Source organism: Vicia villosa, linkage group LG4 (genome assembly GCF_029867415.1).
Source record: "Vicia villosa cultivar HV-30 ecotype Madison, WI linkage group LG4, Vvil1.0, whole genome shotgun sequence".
Taxonomy (NCBI): domain Eukaryota; kingdom Viridiplantae; phylum Streptophyta; class Magnoliopsida; order Fabales; family Fabaceae; genus Vicia; species Vicia villosa.
The window spans coordinates 12,788,327-12,812,147 of record NC_081183.1 but is presented as its reverse complement, the minus strand read 5'-3'; the positions used below and the strand labels follow the sequence as shown (position 1 = coordinate 12,812,147).

The window sequence follows — 23,821 nt, the reverse complement described above, 5'->3', positions numbered from 1 at the left end:
TGGCCAATGAGCCCACCCGAGATTTTAAATGACGGGTAAAGATTTTAGCGATTTTAATCAATATAGAAATAGTGATGTTGAACGTGATCGCTATGTTATAGTGTGAATTAATTACAAAAATAGTGAATGATGATATCAATATCGGTATTTTTTAATATCGTTCTGCCACGACCGTTTTTGCCGTAACCGACTTTTTTAAAAAACTTAGTCCACCATTTACCAATTACCTTTCCAAAAAGTAGTATTCTTGCCTTGCCCTTCAAGTAATAGGTACATATATACAAGTCAAATTGTCAACTAAACTACCTACTTTCATCAAACATAAATAACCAACCATTCCATACTTTTCTTTTCCACACACATAAGCCTACTACCAACATTCTAACTATGATAACAAACAATAACTTTGAGCTTGATTGCAAGAAAATTCATGATTCTTTAAGTGGTTTAACCCAACTAATTCCATCACTTGCTTCCTTAACCATCCTTGAAAGAAAACAACTAAGAGAAACTTATAAGGAAGTGTATGGTGAAGACTTGATAAACCAACTACAAAAATATGATGAAGATGATTTCTTTTCTTCTATGAAATTCTCTACTTTGTCTCTATGGATGCTTTGTCCACATGATAGAGATGCTTTTATAGCTAGAGAAGCTCTTCAACAAGATGAAACCAATTTCAAGGCTCTTGTGGAAATTTTTGTAGGTAGAAAATCAAGTCATGTTGGTCTCATCACACAAGCTTATCATAAAATGTTTAGAAGACAATTGGATCAAGATATTATGAACTTAGACCCACCACATCCATTTCAAAAGGTAAGGTTTTTCATGTTAATATTTTTCTTTTGCTAGGGTTTTAGCTCGATTCTTTAACTCTTAACTCGATTCTTTAACGCTATCTTAGAAGAAAATGAGATTTGATTTTGAATGTGTAGATTCTTATGGCATTGTCAGCATCACATAAAGCTCACCAAGTAGATATTAGCCATCATATATCAAAATGTGATGCAAGGAGGCTATATGAAACTGGAGAGGGAAGCTTAGGAGCCATAGATGAAGCTGTTGTACTAGAAATTTTAAGCAAGAGGAGTATTCAACAATTGAAGTTAACATTTTTGAGTTATAAACACATTTATGGACATGACTATACAAAGGTACTAAATAGTTATATTATGTTAATCAATATTTTTTAATTTGTTTGAAAAAAAATTATTTTATGTATCTACAATGCATTTTGTGTTTTAGTCTATCAAGAGAGGAAACTATGGACAATTTGGTAAAGCTCTAATGGTGGTTGTGAAGTGTATTTGCAATGAAGCACATTATTATGCAAAGGTGACCCTTTTTATCTTTGTTTCTTCTTGAAAACAAAATTAATTTTATTCCTAAAAGAAAGTTAATTTCCATTTAATTCAATAAAAGAATAGTGTGTTTTTAGTCTCCGAAAAGATACAGACGATCGACTAAAAACACACTAATTTCATGAAAATCAAGTTGTATCGATCTTAATGAGATAAAAATATATTTAACCTAGTTGAATATTAGAAATGAGCTTACAATTTGAGTTAATAATGGTAGGGTATATATACAAGCATCAAAAAGGTGAAAAGAGACATTGGAACTTTGGCAAGAACACTTGTGTGCAGGGCAGATATAGACATGGATGAGATTAGAAGTGTTTTCAAGGAAAAGTATGAGAAAGAACTTGGTGATGTTATATTTGAAAGCATTCCATGTGGAGACTATAGAGACTTTTTAGTTGCATTGGCTACAAAATCCTCTACCCCTTCTTACATCTTTACCAATTAGCAAGAAAACTTGTTAAGAACAATGTAATTCATATGTGTTTTCTTTTTAGTATTTAGACAAAGTCGGCCATAATTATTATGCATATAACTGTGAGGTTCTGGATAACTGTGAGGTTATGGATTCGAACTCAGGAAAGAATATTAGTATTTCAGGTGAACTAGGTCATGCCGACTTTTGACTTTTGAGTTGTATTGTATGACTTGAAAAACTTGTTTACCATAATTAATTGTATTATATAGTTGTATAATTGACAATATTAAAAAACTATGTCTCTTTTTAAGAAGTAAAGTGAAATTTACTATCTTTGAAGTACTTTATGTGCAAACCATATTGTAACTTTTGTTGTTATGTCTTTTTGGCTATTTCTTTTAGTTTTTATGCAGCTATTATACATAGGGTTGAGTCAGAAACATAGGATTTGTTTGGTTATTTAGGGTCTACTTGTCAATGTCTTAACAAAAGGTGAATAATAAATGGATTAAATGTTGTTTTGAGTTTAACTTATCTACAATATAAGAAAGTTTACTGATCTGGAAAATACATTATTGCCCCTTTGCTTCTACAATCTGCCACGTGGACAGGTTCTTTGCCTTCCTTTTTCGTTCTCTGCTTTTCTAATTTTCTAAAACCTATTTCTACCTTTCTAAAACATATCAACACACGTGAACTCAACAAATCCAACAACTACCTTTTTCCAAATATTTGAACTATCTTTCTTGGAAATAGAGATATGACTTTTCTCCTACTCAGACTCTAAAGTCTTTTCATTTACTTTCACTCATCTAAAGGGTTTTTGCGTTTCCGAAAGACATATGATTTCGGCGTAGTGAAAATCGTTGCTCGGTGGATCTGCTTCTCCTCTTTTTGCTTTTTAGGTATGTTCTTCTTTTTGGATTAACAAGTTTGATTATTTACATTACTTTTTGTCAGAGATATTGAGATTTGAAGCATATTGTGTTGTTGCAGATGAAACAACAAGAAGACAAGTTCTCATGGTCTTTAACGATAGTGTCAAGAATGATTTTGTCAAGGATGATTGTGTCCATATCTATTTCTCTTCTTCAAATATATTGATTTTTGTAAATCTATGATTTATTTTCTTATCCAATCTGTACTCATTTCCTCTTTTGCATCCCAGATTCAAATTTATAGTATATTTTTTCTTTTTCAATTTGTAGTCATTTCCTTTTCTGAAACCTATTTTTTTTAGGTATCATTAAGCAAAACAAAACGATGAGAACTCCGGAAACAAAAACACGGGTAAGCATTCAAACTTGATTTTCGTTTCTGATTCGTACATCCTTTTACTTATAAGATTCTTCTACGATTTTTGCAAGTTGATGTTGTTCTTGGATGTGGTTGAATCCGTTGCAGATCGAAGGAGATAATGGCTGTATGATGGCTGTATGATTCATTATCTGAAGGAAGTGGTACTTTCCCTATTTCATTCCTTCTGTAAATCATAAAAGATCGAAATGCTCCCCATAGGAAATTATTCCTGCAAAGGAAAAATCTTAAAGTTCATGATTCCAACTCAAGCGATAGGAACTTTTTAGAATATGAATTGGTAAATGAGAAAAGGATGCTTAAATTATTCTCATGGAGACCAGTTGTGCTTTTTTTTTTGTTCTAGGCTTTGTCGTGGTCATCCTACGTTTTAATCCTACCATTGCAGATCACAAGTGTTGGAATAAATCTGAGTCAATTACCGAGGAACGACCTCTCTTACGAACACATCCTATCCCGTATCAGATGTTGCAGGTGAAACTGCAACATCCATGGCATCAACGTCTTTGGTTTTCAAAAAGATGAATCCTACATATTCAATGGACAAGTAAGCATATTGCTATTTTCATTTGGAATAATTTTTATGCGAATTTCTAATGACAACGTTGAACAGGTTCATGGCTGTGAAAGATCAAACCGAGTATATAACTACACATTGGATCCATGCGGTCCTGTTCATATCACGGTTGGTGGCGGTAGTAACTGGGAAAACATAACCATCACTCACGCGGATTAACCAGGAAATTGTAAAGGATTCTGCTTTTTTATTAGCTGTCTACCTTTGTGTAGTTTCTCAGTTTTTTTATATGGTCTACTATTCTTGATAGTGTTTAATAGAGACGTAAAGTTGTTGTTGTTACTATACAAAAGCAAATAAAAGCAGTGTTTGTAAGAAACAAAGTTTGGACTGTTTAAGATGCTACTTTTGTTTGAGATAAGTGCTTCTTTGATTATTAAGCATATGCATCTGCATGCTTATTCTTGAATTTTTCTTTTTTGTAGCATCTGTTGAAGCTTGCAGAAGGAATATTCAATTCAATGACAAGGAGATAATTTCAATAGTGGAGTCTCATCTCTCGCGTCTATATGCTAGAAAACCCTAAAGAATTCGACGTTGAAAGGCGATGGTTGCTACTAATATTCAAATTTTATTCACCTTTTCATCAATGATGTCAATCGCAGAAGATCTTTAGCCGAAGATCTGTAATTGGTGATTTATAACGCAACATAAAGTTTTATGAAAAGGTGACATTCCAATCTGTTTCAATCTTCTATTGTAGTCATACCGATTGTGTTCTTTTATTCTGCTTCTAATAAACAGAAGACATCTTAATCTGCTTTCATACCATTGGTCTTGCAAGTATTGCAACATTATTCAATTATAATTTCTTCTTATTGTTACCATGTCCCAATTTTATTGCATTAATCTGTTTTATATCGTTCGTTGTAGATTAAGGAAAGCATTGACTAAGCAGATGATGTTTTATTACTTGTGGAATCTGTGAAAAGATTAATATAAACCAAAAACAATGTTACTTTGAACCAGAAAGCAGTGGATCAGCAGTCGCAGTAAACACCGCTGTCGGTCTTGTCAGTTGCGAGGACATCTTAGACATAGCCAGAAACCAACGCGTGAGCATCTCCGAAATCAAAGTTGGTGGAAACCACGTGATTACCGAGTCGATTGGGTCATAAGTTGTAGTACATCCTGTTGAACCTGATGTGCCAATGAAGGATCCTGGTTTGGTTATAGACAAGAATGATATAACCATTGGAGAGGCGCTGGAAGCTTCTGCTTTAACTCCAGCTGGTGATTTGCTATTTATTTGTCTATTCATTGAATGTTGTTTAATGACTTAAAACCATTCATTGCCTTTCTACCTTATCACATGTAATAATTGTGGCCATGCTTCTGACTGATAAAAGCTGCTTGGGTGCTTAGCCATGACTTTTCAATAAAATTCATTTTAAAAGTTTGAGGTTAAAAGTGTCAATGTTGGTATGATGTCCACTTATTTAAGTTTATTATCAGTATGCTTTCTGTTTCAATATTAATAATACATAGGTTCCATTTTTATGTTTGAGATTGAGATTTTCTTTACATGCTCAACCAAGCTAGGTTCGACTTGAATGGATAAAATTGAAAGCTGAAAATAATCATGTGACTCGTCTGCTTGTCCGAGAAGTTTTAGAGAACCTTGTGTTGAGATTGGTTCATCATATTGGTTATGTTAATTTTTTTCTCATTCATGGGGAGTATCATTCCATCTATAAGTATTGCACTTAACTCTGAATATTCTGTCTTTTTATGCTAAGAACTTAAATCATGTTAGGTTAATTTCTCAATTAGATAATAAACAAAATGTATCAGAATAAAATAATATTGAACATTTCAAAGGACAAAATAAAATGTTGTCAACCTTATTTCTATTATTTTCATAGTTGATGATATTAAACAGGTAGGGTGATATCATTACTCGCACGTATATTCTTCTGAATACCAGTAGGACAAGTTTTGTATTTAATCCCATCAGACACAAAAACACACTCTTATCTCCAAAATATAAATTATCAAAATGCTGTCCAAAATTGGTAGTGGTTAAAATATATTTTAATAAGAAAATATAAATTTTATTGGATGTCATCATATCATGTTGATTTTATAACTTCAAACACTACTATTTTATATTTTCATTGTATAATAGGATTGGACTACTTTAATAAAATCTCTTTTTAATACTATTAATTTAATTAAAATATAAAATATATATATATAGGATTAAATACATATGGTAGTTGTTTTAATAATATGTTTATATATATATATATATATATATATATATATATATATATATATATATATATATATATATTAATATAATCCTCTATATATATATATATATATATATATATATATATATATATATATATATATATATATATATATATATATATATATATATATATATATATATATATATATATATATATATATATATATATATATATATATATATATATTGTCTTGTCCAAATTAATTATTTTAATGTGTCATAAAGTCTAATAAAAGTAAATGTTTGATTTAATTGTTGCAGCCTATTACAAAGTATCACAAGTTTCTTCTTTTGTGTTGAGTATTCAAATTATTGTCTTTTGTTGTGCTACATTCACGCACCTATTCTATTCTCTATGTTCAATGCATTAGAATTACCTATCAAATTAATTTTTTATATTTTAGAATTGTAAAAAGTTTTTCAATAAGTTTAAAATTATAAAAATAACTAATAATGTTTTAATATTTTCTAATTTGTTTGAATTCTCCATTTTTTTTCTTTCAATAATATTTTAATATTTTTTAATTTATTTGAATTCTCATGACAAATTGGTGACAATTCCGTAGTCTACGGGTACCAGACATTTTTCTATACATTTAATTATTTTTTTTACGGGTACCAGACATTTTTCTATACATTTAATTATTATTTTTTTACCAATATCAAACATTTTTCTATTAAAAAAATGTACATCTGAAACAAATGTGCATCCCGTACGAGAACCCGTGCGAATGCACGGGTTTGTTACTAGTTCATTTAAAAAGTTAGTGGGATCACATATTCCATCAAACATAGTTCTTTCCACTTGTTATGATATTGCCATGCTGGTCACCTCTTAAACTATAGTGTTACTTATTCTATTTATTTATTATGCTTTATATGAAGTGATCTAACACATGGAAATTATATATAAATTATAGTTTTTATTTCTAGTATGTTTGTGCATGTTAAATTGCTAACATTGTAATTTTTGTCATGAGCTTAGGTTCCTATTCCTTGGTCTCACCTCCACAATTCCTTCTTCTGTAGGCTTCATGTGATTAGGTCTTTGCTCCTTATCTTGTCCCATATATATAGGCTCTTGATAGCCTTTTGCCCTTTTCATATGCTTAGATTACTATTCTTAAGATACTCTCTTAATTCTAGGTTTGGGATCATTTCCCTTAACCGGACACTAGAATGTACTACCTCCGTTTTTTATTATAAGTCGTTTTAGACTTTTCACACAGATTAAGAAAAATAATAATTGTTGTATGAAAATGAGAAATTATGAAAGTTTTTACAAAATTATCTTTCATTAATGACATGTGGAAGATAAATTTATATAATTGAAAGGAGAGAGAATAATAAATATTTAAGGATAAAATAGGAAAAATAGCATTAATTATTCATTGGAATTGTAAAACGACTTATATTTAAATACAACTTTTTTATCTGAAAATTTGATATCCGACTTTAAGACTAATTAATATAATGGAATATTGTCAGTTTGATATCCGACTTTAAGACTAATTAATATAATGGAATATTGTCAATTTTCAATAGAAGACGCTCATTTAAAGACAAAAAGATTTGTAAAGATATTTGAGGACGCTCATTTAAAGACAAAAAGATTTGTAAAGATATTTGATGCAAAAAACAATTTTGATCACTGATTTGAGAATCGACAACCGATATTGATTACAACGTAATGCTTGTCGTAGGAAATCATTATCCTAACCAACATTGTTTGATAAAAAAATGTCTTCCTCCCCTAATTGTAACTATCATAAGTTATTAGAGAAAATCGCATTCCCTTTATTCTCTATTTGAAACAAAGCAACTACAAATAGTAAGATTGAGATTTGAGAGTTAGTGAGTATTTGGAACTGCGTTTGCAATGTCAATTTCACATCCCAATGCACATTTTAACATGATTTTCAAAAGCTACAAAGGTTAGCTTCCACGTTAACGTGAATAGCAAACGTGCTTTTGGCATTTTTGATGGTTTACCAAACATATACTTAATTTTCCCCTTCGTTTAAGATGAGGTAAAGAGAATAAAAAATTAAATTCTTCTCACAATAAATGTCTTATTAAAATTATCAATAATTCTTAAGAAAATGTGTCTTTATCAATAATTCTTAAGAAAATGTGTCTTATTTGAGGGCAGGGAAACATATAATATATAACTGAGTGAGCCGGTGAGCTAGCTAGCTAGCTATCAAGTCTTGAAACAAATGCCGGGGCGCGGGTTCAAAACTGCGACATTCCAATTGTTCATCTTTAAAAAGGTGAATTATAAACTCTAGACTTCATGACCAAAAGAGTCTTGAAGCAAATAAAAAGTACAAAAAGTAATGTATATAGTTATCAGAGTGCTTATAAGCATTAATCCCAAATTGCCACAAAATACCATTCAGACAAGAAGCTTGCAGCTTTTCAATCATCTTGACGAGAATAGGAGTAAGCAGCCCACTTGTCGTCGCTGATCTGCATCAAAGCACCACCATTTTCAATATCAACATTTGTCTTTTTTGCATAAACAATGACCTTTTTTGGGCGCAAAGGGGGGCTGTCGTCTTCTGCAGTTGCCATATTACTAGTCCCAACATCAACATTGTCGCGGTCAAAGTATGAAGGAATAGGCTTGCACTCTGTTGAGGAAGAAACTACTGAGAAGCCATTCATATTTCCAGATGAATGCGATTTTTTCTCCTCTGTAACAAAAACAATATCAGAATATAGAATTGCAGTATCATGTGTTTTAAGTTCAAACTTTATCTCCTTCAAACGCATAATGTTAGCAGAGACATGATTATCATCAATACATTGCAAACTAAATATTGAAATTACACCTTATTCTCACCTTAGACTAATGCCATTCAAAGTTGACAGTTTAACAGTAGTAGATAATTTCCAAATATAAAGGCAAAGCGCAGAATAGAGTATATTTATAGAAAGCATGAGGCACGTAAAATATTGGCATATGATTTCTTAATTAAACTTTTGCTCTTTTCATTCCCTGAGGCAAACAAACAAATAATAGATCAGGGTCATGTAGATCCTCTTGTTAGAGATGTACTTGCCAAGTTTGCCACCGAACTGTGTAAAAACTTGGTCAGAAATACAGCTTCGTGTAGCTTATAGTGATACAGTTAACATCCTAAAAAAGCGTAAGAGAAACCCGGCTTTGAAAAGCTGAAGGCAATGGTCATGGCATCTCATCCAAAAAGATTAGGTACTCAAGAATTCATCTTGAGGCTGGTCCATGTTCGTTTCAGCCTGATAAACACCCAAGATATTGGCTTTTTGGATTACACCCTATCAGATAGAGCGCAAGAGAAATCAGTAATTGAAAAGCTGAAGGCATTTGTCATGGCAGTCAAGAAATGAAGACCTTATTTGTTAGGGGAACATTTTATTATTCGAAAAGACCATCACAACTTGAAGTTTCTGACAGAACAACAATTCTGCAGCAGTTTGGTAGGTTCCCATTATGAGAAGCTGTAGTATCAACTTCTGTCACTTTCACATTATGAGGAATAGGGGACAAAGTGACACTAGTGAACTACACAACCGTACAAAAAATATGGAGCTAGATATCTTTTTTCCGAGAAAAGGTATTAAGCAAGAGTTTGGTAGGTTCCCATGTACCAGCACAAGATCAGTGGGCTGAGGCCCTTACAAAACTTCTCTCTGCTGCGTGACAAGCTTCAAGTGTTTGACATACTCAGCCTTATCAAGACAGACTCAACTTGTAAGGGGGAATGTTAGAGATGGTTCACTATCGGATATAGTTAGTTTCAACTGGCGTTCTTTCTAGATATAGTTATTTGCAACTGTATTGAGATTTATTGAGGTTTATGGCATATTTTGCTTTATCTTCCACTGGTGGAAGTTATTGTTATTATTGCACAATTATAGATTTATTGAGGTTTATGGCATATTTTGCTCTATCTTCCACTGGTGGAGGTTATTGTTATTATTGCACAATTATGTGTTGTTATTGGCTGTTGCAGTTGCCTTATATTTAGGAGTCATTTATGATTGGAATTCTGAAGATTAGTAGATTTTGTAACAGATTGTAAAGAGGTAGTCTTGTAATGTGTATATATAGTGACTCTAAAGAATGAATAGATAAATTTTCACATGTTACATCTGTGGTGAATTTAACAAACTATCTATTGACAGCTAGCATTGTAGATGCTTTTAGCCAGTTAGAGTTAGTTTCTCTAACTGATTCTATAAATACTAATCTGTACTCCATTAATCATTCAAGAAATATAATGCACAAGGGCGTGTGCGAGTGACATGGGAAGAGAAAGTATCAATGAACGACCTTAAACTATATAAACAATAAAATGGTTTGAACAACATGAAAAGCACTCAGAAAGCGAGAAAGAAACCCCCAAAAGTCAGAAGGCGTCTGTTAGACCTCTTATTCGAAATGTGTGTAAGAGGAAAGGGCAAAATTGATTATGTCAGTTATGGGAAAATTACAAAATTACTGCTAGTCATGGTTGTTGGGATCTAGCTCTAACTCCCAAAATCTTACGATCTTACGCTCCAGCAACTGGCCACCGATTTAAGTGCCACAAAGATCTTTAATTTGGCTGGAGCTTTGAACTCCTAGAGAAAGATCTTTAAATCGTGGGATCTTGAGATCCCAACGATCCATTATTTGTTTTTACCCGCTTTAGACCTGTTTCGACCAGGTCATTAAACAATTGGGATCGGCCCATAAACTGACCCATAATTAACCCCGACTATTATGCACACATATTGTAGGGTTTTGGGACTTGCTATGTTTTAAATGACCTTCTATTATGTTTTTTTGTATAAAATATTTGCTATTAATGATTAAATGAATGAGAATTTTATTTTAAAGTAATTTTTTCTAGTTATTTTTATAATTTTGTCTATTTTTGGGATCTTACGATCCGTGTTACGATCCTACGCTTTACGCTTTTTCTATACCCTAACGATCTTTATCGAGATCCCGATTTTAACAACCATGCTGCTAGTTATGGGGCAGTTTCTTTATGGGACAATGACTGCTAGTTATGGGGCATTACTGCTGTGAGCAGTAATTAATTATGTAATTATCTATGTCTATTCAGTTCTGGGTGGTGTGTAACAATAGAAAGGAAAGACACTGAACAGGTGCAGTTTATCTTAGAAATTCATAGTGGAATTTGGAAAGGGGAGTTCCAAGGCTATCGAACTACTTGGTGGAACCGTATCCTCATACTGCTCTATCTTAGAAACTGTGTACTCTTTCATTGTCTGACTTTATTAAGTCAGCAATGAATATGTAAGTTGTTAATTGTTTTTGACTTGGTTTAACCCCTTACACAAATAAACAAGACAACACAAGAAAGAGGAGTAACAATCACGAGATTAGTGTAAAGGGTGAGGATACTTCTCTTACGTCTCGTGACTGTTACTTCTCAACCTCAAAACACAGTGCAAGGGGTGAGGATACTTCTTTTCCTTTTTTTAAAATTCTCTTCAACTTGTGCTCTAGATTATAGACTTTACACAAACGACAGCCTACAAAATGCTGCCAGAAAAGATAAATAATTGACAATTTCGTTGCAGAAGTGAGCACACGGTAGAAATGACAAGGGCTTTGATGACTCACCATTATCTATGTTAGGTGGACTCTGGACGACTAATCCAGGGCTTACAGATGTTTCTCCATTAGAATGGTGTTGCAAACCAGTTATGACATTTTCCTTTGAGCAGTTAGGTAAAGACTCGGGAGCTTGTCCATCATGAGCTGACAAACAAAAGTACTGTGAGTATTATTATGTCTACTAGATAGAAAAAAAAAAAAAAGTCTCTTTTATCTTAATATGATGATGATGATGGTGATAATGATGATAACAAAAAAATGATGTAGATCAGTAGATGTCACTATAATTGAAAAGTGTACTCTTATTATTTTGATTCTACAGAGGAAGAAAACAGTAAAGTCCAATAACTAGATAAACAAAACAAAACTACAGTTCAAGAGTTCTAGTCAAGATTATGCTTTAGTAGTTTAAATCTTTTTAATATTTTTGTTTATTTTGATTATTTAGCTAGAGCGTAATGCAAAAACATTTGAGGATAATTTTCTGCCTTTATTGCATTGATGGGATAGGGCGAACTCTCTGTTTTATTCCTGGTGTTCATCCTACAAAAAAGTTCAAAAAGTTTGCAACCAGGCTATATTTTGCCATGTTCACTTTACTACGTTGTACTTTTTGTACATTTTTTTCCTAAAAAAGGATGCAATATCTATTTTTGAATAGCTCAAAGGTTATCCAGTGATTTCTTAATACTGAAGATGGTATTAATTGTCACTAGTCTACAATCAGAGCCACCGGCAACAGGACACTTGGAAAGGCACAAAGTAAATAGAAGATAAAGAAGGTAAAGTGCAAAGAAGAAACATGTACATATAATTAAGTAGGCTAATTATGGATATTTAGCAATCATACACGGTTCTAATTGGTCAACACCAAAGACTACACAATCTTGTTTAGTTATTTTCAGTTAACATTGTACTACTAGACCATTAACACAAAGATATCAAGCCAAATAAGATCTGATTTATGAGTACTCAATAACAAGGTAAACAAATATACGAGTACAAAAATAAAAATCTACAGATACCCTAGACTACACTACCCCGTACTTCCTATTACATTGTTTTATGGTAAAGAGTAAGATCAACAATCAAATGCATGTTGGGATGGATATAAATAAGATCCTTTACCCCCCATAACCATACTCTTATACGTCAAATTCAACTTTCAAGAAACTAGGCCTCAGGGACTCGGATTTTTTATTATCCATATTTATGGGCATATGTCAGAATGGAACACTATGACACTAATATTATAAAAATACCTTTACGTTTTTTCAAAGTTGTATAAGCAACCTTGGCTGCAGCCATCTCTGCCTGCTTCTTGGATTTAGATTCCTGACCTGTAAATACCGCCCCTTCTACCTCCACTTGCGAGATAAATGTAGGCTTGTGAGCCTCACCAGATCTATTGGTACTATAAACAGGCAATCGAAATCCTTCCTTTTGAACTAACTCTTGCAAGAGATTCTTGTATACCACAAGTTCATCCTGAAATTCAGACAACCATGGATGTAAAGAGATCTAAACAAAAGAGTTTAAGTTATATAGTGAGAAAGTTATCTAATTGGTCATAAATGATTAAGCCTAACCTCTTGAACTCCATTTGGTGATAATGATTTAAAAGCAATTTCAGCTGCTGCGTGTTCAGCTTCCTTCACTGTAGGATAGAACTTAGGACTCTGGAAGGTCTGTCCATCAATTGTAACTTTGCACCTGAAACGTTTGGCATGAGGTGGACCCTCCCACTCAGGAGCATACTCCGGAAGACGTAAGCCTCTCTTTTGTGCATAAGTGTGGAGCTGATTCTTGTACAAATGAACCATAACTACGACAAAGTTGAACGTCAAAAAGTCAAACCCATGAGTAATATAATCAATATGATTAACTATAAACAAAAGAATATAAACCCATTGTAGTGGAAGGATAAGTAACGAAAAAGACCAAATATGTTATGTTGGTATTGTCAACTTCCTCTTTCTCGGTTTCTCTCACTATCGCTTGGATGATCTATGTATCCAAGTATCCAACCCTACCTAAAGCATTAAGGACCATTGCTTTTTAATGTTTTCTAAAGTTCACATATCAACATTGCCATTCAACAAACCATTGAGATTGTAACACATGTTATGTTCTTTAGAGCAAGGGCACATGCCGATATGAAAATTGTTCCAATGCACAGAGGAAACATGTTCATCATGTATTTGATTTTTTAACTCGACATTAGGATTAAACTCGTACATGGCTAATTAGGGTCTGGTTTCTAAATACTAAGTATTATTGACACGGAACACATGTCATAATATTGTAAATCTTGAAGCTAGGTGTGTTAGAAAGGTATCTAGATATGCATCATGATTCCTTCTCTAAAATTTTCAATTATGTGTGTACACTCTACCATGTCATACAATTTTTGAAATTTGATGTATATAGTATATATATTCAATGAAGAATCAAATACTATAATTATAATGATAAAATACTATAATTTTTGAACTTTGATGTTTCTCCATGCCTATTTTGTCACTTGTCAAATTCAATGTCAATGCTTCATAAGTTATAGTAAATACATAGTATATTCAATGAAGAATCAAATATCATAATTATAATGATAAAATACAAGATGGAGCACAAAAACAATGAAAAATACATTTACGGAGTTGTGAATAGAGGCATCAAGTAACTAGATATTTTAAATAGTTATTGATAGCGGCCGCTATTCCGGGATATCGGCCCGGAGCAGTGACCCTCCGCTATTTGATGTTTAGCGGCCGCTATTTGATTTTTAGCGGGTAGCGGAAACGAGTCGCTTCCCAGCCCGAGCGGGTTTGAGCTGTTTTGAACGCCAAAACCCAAATTTACCCTTAAAGTAAATAAATCTGGTTTGATTATATATATGTTTTTCATTACCTATGTTTTTTTAAGTAATAGTCATTTAATAACTCTATTCCTCTTCTTTGTTTGGTTTTACATTAAATATATGTTTAATATATTATTCATATAATTAGTCTAAAAAATAGTCAAATAGCGGTTATCCCGCTATCCGCTATCCCATTTTTGGGGTCGGCCACTCCACTCCGCTATCCGGGATTAATAACTCTGATTTTAAAGATGAAAATGGGGGCCTTTAAACTTCTAAATCCCCAGCATAGTGTCTGTACTCTGTTGGTATACCAATAATCACTGGGCTGAAAGTAGAAAGTTCCAATGGCCAATTCACGATGGTAAAAAATAATAAAAATTGAAAGAAGAAAAAAAAAGGCGGGGGAACTGAGGTTGGTAAATATCACTTGCACCAATAACAAAGAGATTTTCACAAGCATTCAAATGAAAACTCATATTGGATAAAGGAAACTATCTCATGAAGATGAAAAATGTCCTACGGTTTTAGATTTGCATAAATCAGGGTTTTGAAAAACGGTCCGCGACCGCGAATACGGCCGCGACAAAACGGTTTTGGCAAATCCCGATATCGATACCGTTATCACCGTTTTCTATATTAAAAAACAAATTGTCATTAATTCACATTGCGACGACCGTAATACACCTGTACCGACCGAAATCGCGAAAACCTTTACGCGACCGCGACCGTTTTTTAAAACCTTGGCATAAATCATGCTAAAAGTAACTCAAATTCCATATTCCAAAAATCTCCTCTCTCTTATAAAATAAAAAATCTGCATACCACTCAACTGAATGTCAAATTAATCAAATAAACAAAAGACAGAAATCAAATTACATTTCAGGTCTTCTTCGTTCGGAACATCCGTAACAGTTGCAACAGTGCTATTGATCTGAGCAGTCTGGCATGCTGGTGGTTCAGAACTCGGTTGCAAAACGCTGTTAGTCGGAAGTGTATTACCAACATCAGGACTGCAAACAGGTGAACCTGAACCTGCATGTCCAACTGAAAATAAACATGAAGCTTTCGTAAAGATTAAAATCTAGAATAACAAAAATCAGTGTATACAAATCAAATCCCTAATACAACGATAAAACCTCATCACAACGTAATGCATGTGCGAAAAAAAGCTAAATCCCTAAAACAGCAACGAAATCGAAAACGTACCTTGCGAAACAGCTGCATTGAGAGGAGCGGGGAAGCTAGGTTGAGGAAAAGAAGCGAGATTAGGAAGAAACGGCGAAGCGATAGGGTTTTGTTCCGAGAAATGATTAAACGCGATCATTGCAGCGTCGTTTTGCGACAACTTGAGGGTTCGCAACGGCGTGGATGAAGTGAACGGGATGGAATTGACGGTAACCTTAGTGGTGAAAACTGGATTGTGCGGTGGTCCGTCTCTTGTGGTGTCGTATGATGGTAAACTCCATGCTTTCTTCTGGCACAGTTCTTGAAGCTTGTTCTTGTACATTGCTGAAGAAGAAGAAGAAGGTGCTGAAGAAGAAGATGAAGAATAGTGTGTAGGTTTTTTTTGAGAGTGATATCAATTTGAACCAAAATGATGCGTTTTATTATGTCGGAATATTGAGTGTGATTTCATGATGGAAAAAGTGAGGTACTATTAATACCACATTAGGAATTCATAGGATAAAAATAATTCAATGTATAGATTTTTTTACTTTATAAAATTTTTTTTTTTGTTTTTATTAAAATAGGATTATGACATATCTTCAAATTGAGTATGAGATTTGAGATTTTGAAGTAAAATTATTATGAAAAGATGAGGAAAATATGGTTAAAGATGGTGTGTTTTTGTAATCATAAATGATTTTGGATGTTTTATTGATTTTGGAAAATGAATATAATTATTTTCTTTAAAGATTTAATATCTTATTGTTAAACAATAAAAGTACCACAAATTTTAGAAAACAAAAATAGAAAATGAGTATGGTTAATATTGACTGCGATTCGATGACCTTGGAAATATGGTGGTTACGTGTTGTAACTGATATTAAAGATAATTTGGTTCCTTTAAAATAAATTGCTCATAAAATAAATTGGTCTTTTAACGTCATCTAGTTTATTGATCAACATAGAACTCAGGACGTTATATGTTAGTACATGTATAAGAACAAAGTCAACTCCCTTTTTGGCGAGTTAATATCGAAGATGTCGCCTAAAATATTGTCAACTTTAAAAAGACTTTATTTTTATTTGTAGTGGTGTAATTGGAAGGGATCGTTTGATAAGTTTCATTTATCGTTCTTTCTAGATCGTCCATTTGTTGGTTGAGCGTTCTTCTTCTAGATATGACGCCCTTTTTCAAGGTTCATTATGGTCCATTAACTTTTTAAAAGACTAATTTGATACCTTGTGTCTTCAAACAGCGTCACACTAGTCTTTTTTTGTTAGCTTTATTAATCAAAATCAAAATAACTAGCCATGTGACATATACTTGGCGCTAATGTGGTTTACAAATTTAAACAACAAAATTTTAAGGGGAAATTAGAAGAAGAACGGTTGAAAGCGAAACAATGGCAAAAGATGGCGATTACAAATCAAAGAAGAGAAAGAGTGAAGGCGAAATCGAAGGCGAAAAACTATTACTTTTAGGTTTATGGTTTGCACAGACGAGTGTGAAGGCGTCATTGTTAACAACAAATAGTAATTAGTTTTAGGTTTAAGGTTTGCAACTGTTATGTGTTTTAAATTTTAGGGTTTTATTATTTTCAAATGTTAAATGGTGTTCAAGATTAATGAAGTGTTATCTATTTTAGATTTTAGGGTTCTTAAAATGTCTCAACAAATATCTACCAATAACAAAAATTGAAAAAGTACCTTGAAAAATTGTTGCATTAAAAGAATGGGTGAGGCTAGGCTGAGGAAAAGTAGAGAGATTGGGAAGAAAGGGTGAAGAAATATTGTTTTGTTCAGAGAAATGATTAAACGCAAGCAAAGCAGCGTCGTTTTGGGATAACTTTACGGTTCGCAATGGTGTTGATGAAGTAAAGGGGATGGAATTGACGGTAACGGTAGTTAAGAAAAGAGGATTGTGTGGTGGTCCGTCTCTTGTGGTTTCGTATGATGGTAAACTCCATGATTTCTTCTGACACAATTCTTGAAGCTTGGTTTTGTACATTGCTGAAGAAAAAAATGAAGATGATGAATTCCAGTTAAAGTATTATAGTGTATAGTTTTTTGGGAGTGATTTCATTTTCAACCTAAATGATACATTTTATATTATGTCGAAAAATTGAGTGTGAATTGATGATGGAAAGAGTTAGGTGATATTAATATGGTTAGTGTCTTACCATGTTAGAAATTCATAAGATAAAAATAATTCAATGTATAGATTTTTTACTTTATATATTTTTTTATTTTTTGTTTTTACTTTTTTATTAAAATAGGATTATGACATATCTCCAAACCGATTATATAAACCGATTATATAGTAGTATTTTTAAAAATAATTATAGATTATCCATATAGAAAATCTCACATCAATGACCGAAGTTAAATCTAAGATTTTTTGAATATGAAATGTGAGACTTTAAAATAAAAAATTATTATGAAAAGATAATAAAAATCTTGTTAAAGATGACACATTTTTAAAAATAATAAATAGTTTAGATGTTTTATTGATTATAAGAAAATTATTTTCTTTAAAAATATATATTATCTTATTCTTAAACAATAATATTAACACAAATTTTTAGAAATGAAAATAGAAGATTATTTCTTAAAGTAGTGATTATATTAGTATTTTTTATAGATAAAACATTAATTATTGAGTCGGTGAATCCACAATAGGCAGCAAAACTCCCCTTTAAGAAATTTAACATTGTTGCAAATTCAAGACTATGGTTGAACTCATGACCTCTAGATAAGAGGAAAGAGACTCTTATCATCTCATTCAAGTGTTTTTTGGTACTTTATTTGATGTTTTAATAATGGTGTTCTGGGTCGACCAGAAGAAACAACAATTGCATTACATAGAAGGCAATAATTTGTCAGTTCATTCGTAGGATATGAGTGTTATCCTGAGGAAGAGCTAAGAAGATCTAGGTACAAGATATATCCAATGACTTTATGCATCATACATTTGAAGAATTACAGGTTATTACAATCGTCCCACTATATAAATGGAAAGTACATCCTTCTCTAGGTACACAATTCAAATTCAATCTCCATTCACTCTTATTACTCACATACTGACTTGATAGAGTTCTAACCTTACAAGCCAGTTTATCTCTCTCCCTCTCTCTGCATCGGAAACTCAAGTCCATTTTTGCATTGCACAACCTCCAATCTCCTATCAATTCTAGTTGCATAATGGAACAGTGGCGTTGTCTATGGGAAATAAGATATGATTCTTGTGTTTTCCACGAATGAACACCCACATTTGAATTATCCATTTCAAAGTTTCTCAACCTAACAATTTTTTGGAGATCAAACCATAAATCTTCTATTTTCAATCTACTTCAATAGTAGATCAACTCTAATTTTCAACATCTCAAATCTCTAACCTCCAAATCTTTCGATAATAACAGGATCTAGAGTCACATGTTCCGCTTCTTTACACGAAGCAGCTACCACTGTTGCTCAAACCACAAGAGATTCACTGCCTCCTATTAAACTCTAATTTATACTTTGAGTAAAAAAAATTAACCTAGTTTGTCATATTTCAAATATACTACTTGTGGTGTTGTTTTTTTTACCTCCCCGTTTCACTTGGGAGGACGGCACGCTAGACCCTTCACGCGAAATTTGGAAGGAGAATGCGCCCGTGGCAGGATGAATTTTGTTTCAGTTCTTCCTACGATATCACACGAACTTTTTAATTATCCTACGAGTAGGAAAGGGGAAAAAGATCTCAAATAAACCCTAGGTGTTTGCTAAGTGTGGGGATTCACCTAGACTAGAAATTCTGGAGTCCGGGAGGTCCGTTATACATAGGGAAGAGTTTAAGCACCCTACATATCCGTAGTACTCTACGAGAACCTTCTCTGTGTCTATGTGTTTGTGTTTGTTGCTTAATGATTGGGAAAGTTTCTCCTTTGTGTTAGGAGAGAGAATTGAATTGAATTAAAAGAAAGACAGACAGACTGACTATTTTTTGGTTTTTTATTAGCTCGCTGAGATTCCTTGTGAACCTCATGCCTACATATCCCTAATGGAAGTCAGAGCTTTTTGTAGTTCGGAGAACTAACTAGGGAAATTACTTATTTTTGGTGCCTTGCTTGAAGCTCAAGGTTGAAGCTTGAATTAAATCTCTGTTTACAGTAAAGAGACATGAAATCATCTTTACAGAGAGGTATTTCTACTATTCCACCACAAACATTAAAAGAGTGACAGAATAAATGAATTCATTTCATTCAAGAGGGGGACCTTACTTGTGTATGTGCAAGTATACCAGTCAACTGCGTCTTGAATGAAAGAAAGGTGCTCAACCAAATTAGGGAAAGTTACCTCATGCCTGGGTTTACTGCCAGAGCATGCCTTTCAAAATCCTAAATGGGAGACTGATTAAAATTAAAAGGTAATGTAATGTTTGTTTGTTTGAATGTGGTGAGATAGGAGAAAGATCTCTCTATAGAGAGAAGCTATATTTATCTACTGTATAAAAGATCTGACTTTAGCTGGCTTGTATGAGGCCCAAGCTTGAGGCTTTTGATTGATTTATTATTTTATTGACTCAGGGAGATGATTCCACTGGGGAATTTGTCTTTTACTGACTGAGACTGGGGAGATTATCTTTTTGAAGAGCTTAATTTTTGGAAGCTAACCCTTTCTAGGGAATTTAGATTTAAAGGAGTGATTTTGGAGGCTAACCCTTTCCAGGGGTTTTACTCTGCTGGAGAGTTTATCTTTTGAAAGAATGAATAAATGGAGGCTGACCCTTTCCAGAGAATTTGGATTTAAAGGCGTGATTTTGGAGGCTAACCCTTTCCAGGGGTTTTACTCTGCTGCAGAGTTTATCTTTTGAAAGAATGAATGAATGGAGGCTGACCCTTTCCAGGGAAATTATGGATAAATGGCAGAAGGATTATCTAGTTGAGACTTCTTGTTTAAAGCCCAAGATTTAAGGCTGACATTGACTGAAAAGAAACAATTATGGATCCTAGACTCTGCTAAGGGAAATTAATGAAGATAAGGGTGACAGGGACTGTCCATGTCTCCCATTACAAAAGGTGTACTCAATGTGAGATTGAGATATTCTTAGCTTGTTTAAAGTATGGTTTTAAGAGTGGAAGAAACTCACCAGGGTAGGCTAGAAGGTGGCTAAAGACCTGTTCCTATGTTTATAAGAAACCTGATGGGTCCTTGTATACAAGCTCAAGAGAAAGCTGGGAATGCTTTTAAGAAGCCTGTGGGTCCTTGTACAAAGCCCAAGAGGAGGCTAATCGAGGGTCATCGAGGGTCCTTATTATAGCACAAGAGAAAGCTATGTGGTTTTGAACTTATTTTGGCTCTAAGCAAATGGGTAAGAGGTTTCACCGGGAATAATTCCTCTTGGGTGGATGTGTCCTATTTTTGGGTTCTAAGGCTTTTTCAAGATGTTTCACCGGGAATAATTCATCTTGAGGGTTTGAACTAAAGATCTCTAATTAGGAAAGAGCCTTCACCGGGAAGACATTCTCAATCCTAGGCCATAGTCCTATAATATATATATATATATATATATATATATATATATATATATATATATATATATATATATATATATCGTTTAACTGTCCTAAGGTTTACACTCAGAAGTAGTCCTAATATATAAATAGTTTATATTTGATAGTAATTTAAATAGAGACTGTAAATTGAAAGCTTGTAAAGCCTAACCTGGATGGAGTGGAGGCCTTTGAAGAAGTATGTACAAAGCCTCACCAGCAATTTTTTTGTTTATTGATAACAGTTGAATATTTATGATAAACAGTTAAAGGTTTTTGAAAACAGAAGAAGTGAATATGGACATAGGTCACATAGGTATCTGAAGAGTTTCACCGGGAATAATGCCCTTCAAATACCAGAAGAATATTTTGAAAACAGGAAGAACATTTTGTAAATACAGTTTTGAAAACAAACTAAGAAAAGAAAAAGGTGTTGGGTCTTACACTCTATTAGAGGCCCAAAGATTTATTTACTGTTTATAATAAACAGTTAACTGGAATGAAATACTGTGGTGAAAATAGTTTTATTGACTGTATTTAAAAATAAAATGAAAAGGGGTTGGGACTTACACTCTATTAGAGGCCCAAAGATTTATTTATTGTTTATAAGAAACAGTGGAAAATGATTTGAAATGATACAAGGTTTTGTTGTCCGAAAACTTTGATCGTCTGTTTAATCGAAGTTTGAAAACAGTTTGAAAATTGACAAAAAAAACAACTTAATTAGGATAAAGACAAAGTCTATACCTAATTAAGACCTAAATGATTAGGGTTTTATCACAAAAATATTTACAAGAGATTAGGTTTTGGAAATCAAGTGAAAACCATATTTAAAGTATTTTAAAACACTTAAAAATATGTTATTTTAAACCTAAAAATATATCAAATAAATAATGTTTTTTTTTTTTGTGATTTTTTTGGTTTTTTCAAAAAATAGATATATTAAATGAAGAATGTGTGAAAAATCAAGTGAAAATGATTTAATTTGAAGTATGAATCAAATGGTTAAAGTTGTGAAGAAATTGAGTGGGAAAAGTGATAAAAAATATGGTTTTGTCTCCCAAAGGGTTTGAACTCACGCCCTCTAGGTCACCACTCAAAACACTTACCATCTGGACCACGCGTGCGGCTTGTTAAACAAACACCTCTAGCTTATTATATTTGAAAACAAATGCCTAAAAATGAGTTAAAAATAAAATCAAAACAAAAGGTCTGAGGGGGGGGGGGGGGTTCGAACCCCAGACCTTGGGCAAGGCAAAGGCTTTTGGATGCGCGTTGTAACCATTGGGACACTACGATGAATTCGTAGGTTAAACACAAACCATTCAAAATATAATAAACTTAGACCTGGGAATTTTGAAAAATGGCGTCATCACCATCATCGTCTTCAACCTTAAGCTCTCCCATTTTTTAATTTCCAACTCTCTCAAATCTCAACCATTTTCAAAGATGTAAAGAGCAAACTTGCTCCAAATTCACTCACGGTTCCAGATATATGACTAATATAAATTTATATTAACTATATCTACTGAATTAAACAAAATACATGAAGAACCCTAAAAATTAAAAATAAAATTAAATGATGATGCTGATGAATAAATGCATGAGAGTAGAGGGCTTTTGATCCTCTAGGGACACTGAATGAACTGGTATCGAGATAAATTGCAAAGAGTACTTAAATAAGAGTGTTAGAGTCTGAAAAAATACCTCTGAAAATTGAGGTCGTGTGAATGATGGAAAGCTTCTGGCTTTGAATGGATGATTACAAAAGCTTCCTGGGACCTTGTTGATGTTATCTGGGCACTTGAATTACTTTGAGAACCTCTGAATTGTTCTACTCGACCCCTCTTGCTTGAGCTTCAAGTGAACATGGAGGTTGATGAATCTGCACCTACAGATGAGCTGCGACCATCTGGGTAGCTTCACTACACCCTAAGGAATGTGTCTGAATACTTAGGCTTGCTTGACACCTTCTAATTTGTTCTACAGACCTCCAACTGCTCGAGCTCCAAAATGAATGTGACTATGGTGTTCTTGCCCTTACAGAAATGATCCAGGTGCTTGGATCATCTCCAATGAACCTCCTTGAGATGTCAGAGAGCTTACTTTCAAAAGAAAAGCTTTGGTTTGAAGAATTCGATTCTTCTTGCCAAAGAACTCTTGAAAACTATAAGCAAGAGGGAGAGAAGGAGAAAGCAAGAATTAGAGTTGCTTTGGTGTGTTGAATACTGAGGAATGCACTTGTATTTATAGGCAAAGGTCTCTGCACAGATTGAGGGAGTGAGCTTGCTTAATGAGGGAGTTTTGGTTTCTTGGCCATGAAGAAATTCAAAGAATCTCCAAAATGCAATGATGGCCAAACCGAGCTAGCTCCCTATCCATTGATCTTATCTGATCTTGGGGAACATTTCTGATATGTAGAGGCTTTCTGTTGGCTTAGGAGAAGATTCCAATTGATGAATCATTGCTTACCATAAATTCTCAAAAGTAATGATTACATAATCACATGTTCTTGTTTTTGGGAATCTTCTTCAATCCTTATGCCATGGTGGAAATGGATGCATGGTATGTTTACTGATGTATTATGGGTCGTGTAGCATTCATTAGTGAAGCCGTTTGCATAAAATTGCAAAGTTTCAAATTGTACATGACCTATAATTTCACTTCATGAGGCCAACTTTAAACAAGCATAACTCCTAGCTCAAAATGA

General features: G+C 33.2%; 2 protein-coding genes across 9 annotated transcripts; one reads left to right on the top strand and one right to left on the bottom strand.

Moving 5' to 3' along the window:
* Positions 1 to 326: 326 nt before the first annotated feature.
* On the top strand, positions 327 to 5,489 carry LOC131598834 (uncharacterized). Of its 6 annotated transcripts, none has more exons than XM_058871402.1 (11): positions 327 to 816; positions 936 to 1,154; positions 1,246 to 1,335; positions 1,579 to 2,684; positions 2,776 to 2,888; positions 3,020 to 3,069; positions 3,184 to 3,239; positions 3,443 to 3,643; positions 3,710 to 3,842; positions 4,099 to 4,341; positions 4,547 to 5,487. In XM_058871402.1, exons 1-4 carry the CDS (start codon positions 388 to 390, stop codon positions 1,807 to 1,809), a joined length of 969 nt encoding a protein of 322 aa, XP_058727385.1. In that variant the 5' UTR covers positions 327 to 387; the 3' UTR covers positions 1,810 to 2,684; positions 2,776 to 2,888; positions 3,020 to 3,069; positions 3,184 to 3,239; positions 3,443 to 3,643; positions 3,710 to 3,842; positions 4,099 to 4,341; positions 4,547 to 5,487. The 6 variants fall into 6 exon arrangements, with proteins under 6 accessions (XP_058727385.1, XP_058727384.1, XP_058727383.1 ...); XM_058871401.1 differs by having other exon boundaries at positions 3,485 to 3,643; positions 4,547 to 5,486; XM_058871400.1 differs by having other exon boundaries at positions 2,776 to 3,069; positions 3,184 to 3,376; positions 3,485 to 3,643; positions 4,547 to 5,489.
* A 2,579-nt stretch (positions 5,490 to 8,068) lies between these two features.
* Positions 8,069 to 16,039, bottom strand: LOC131594525 (double-stranded RNA-binding protein 4-like). Of its 3 annotated transcripts, none has more exons than XM_058866689.1 (6): positions 15,617 to 16,039; positions 15,287 to 15,454; positions 13,140 to 13,375; positions 12,813 to 13,038; positions 11,557 to 11,694; positions 8,069 to 8,629 (listed from the first exon to the last, which is right to left on the bottom strand). In XM_058866689.1, exons 1-6 carry the CDS (start codon positions 15,915 to 15,917, stop codon positions 8,352 to 8,354), a joined length of 1,347 nt encoding a protein of 448 aa, XP_058722672.1. In that variant the 5' UTR covers positions 15,918 to 16,039; the 3' UTR covers positions 8,069 to 8,351. The 3 variants fall into 3 exon arrangements, with proteins under 3 accessions (XP_058722672.1, XP_058722673.1, XP_058722674.1); XM_058866690.1 differs by having other exon boundaries at positions 15,287 to 15,442; XM_058866691.1 differs by lacking the exon at positions 11,557 to 11,694.
* Positions 16,040 to 23,821: the final 7,782 nt, after the last annotated feature.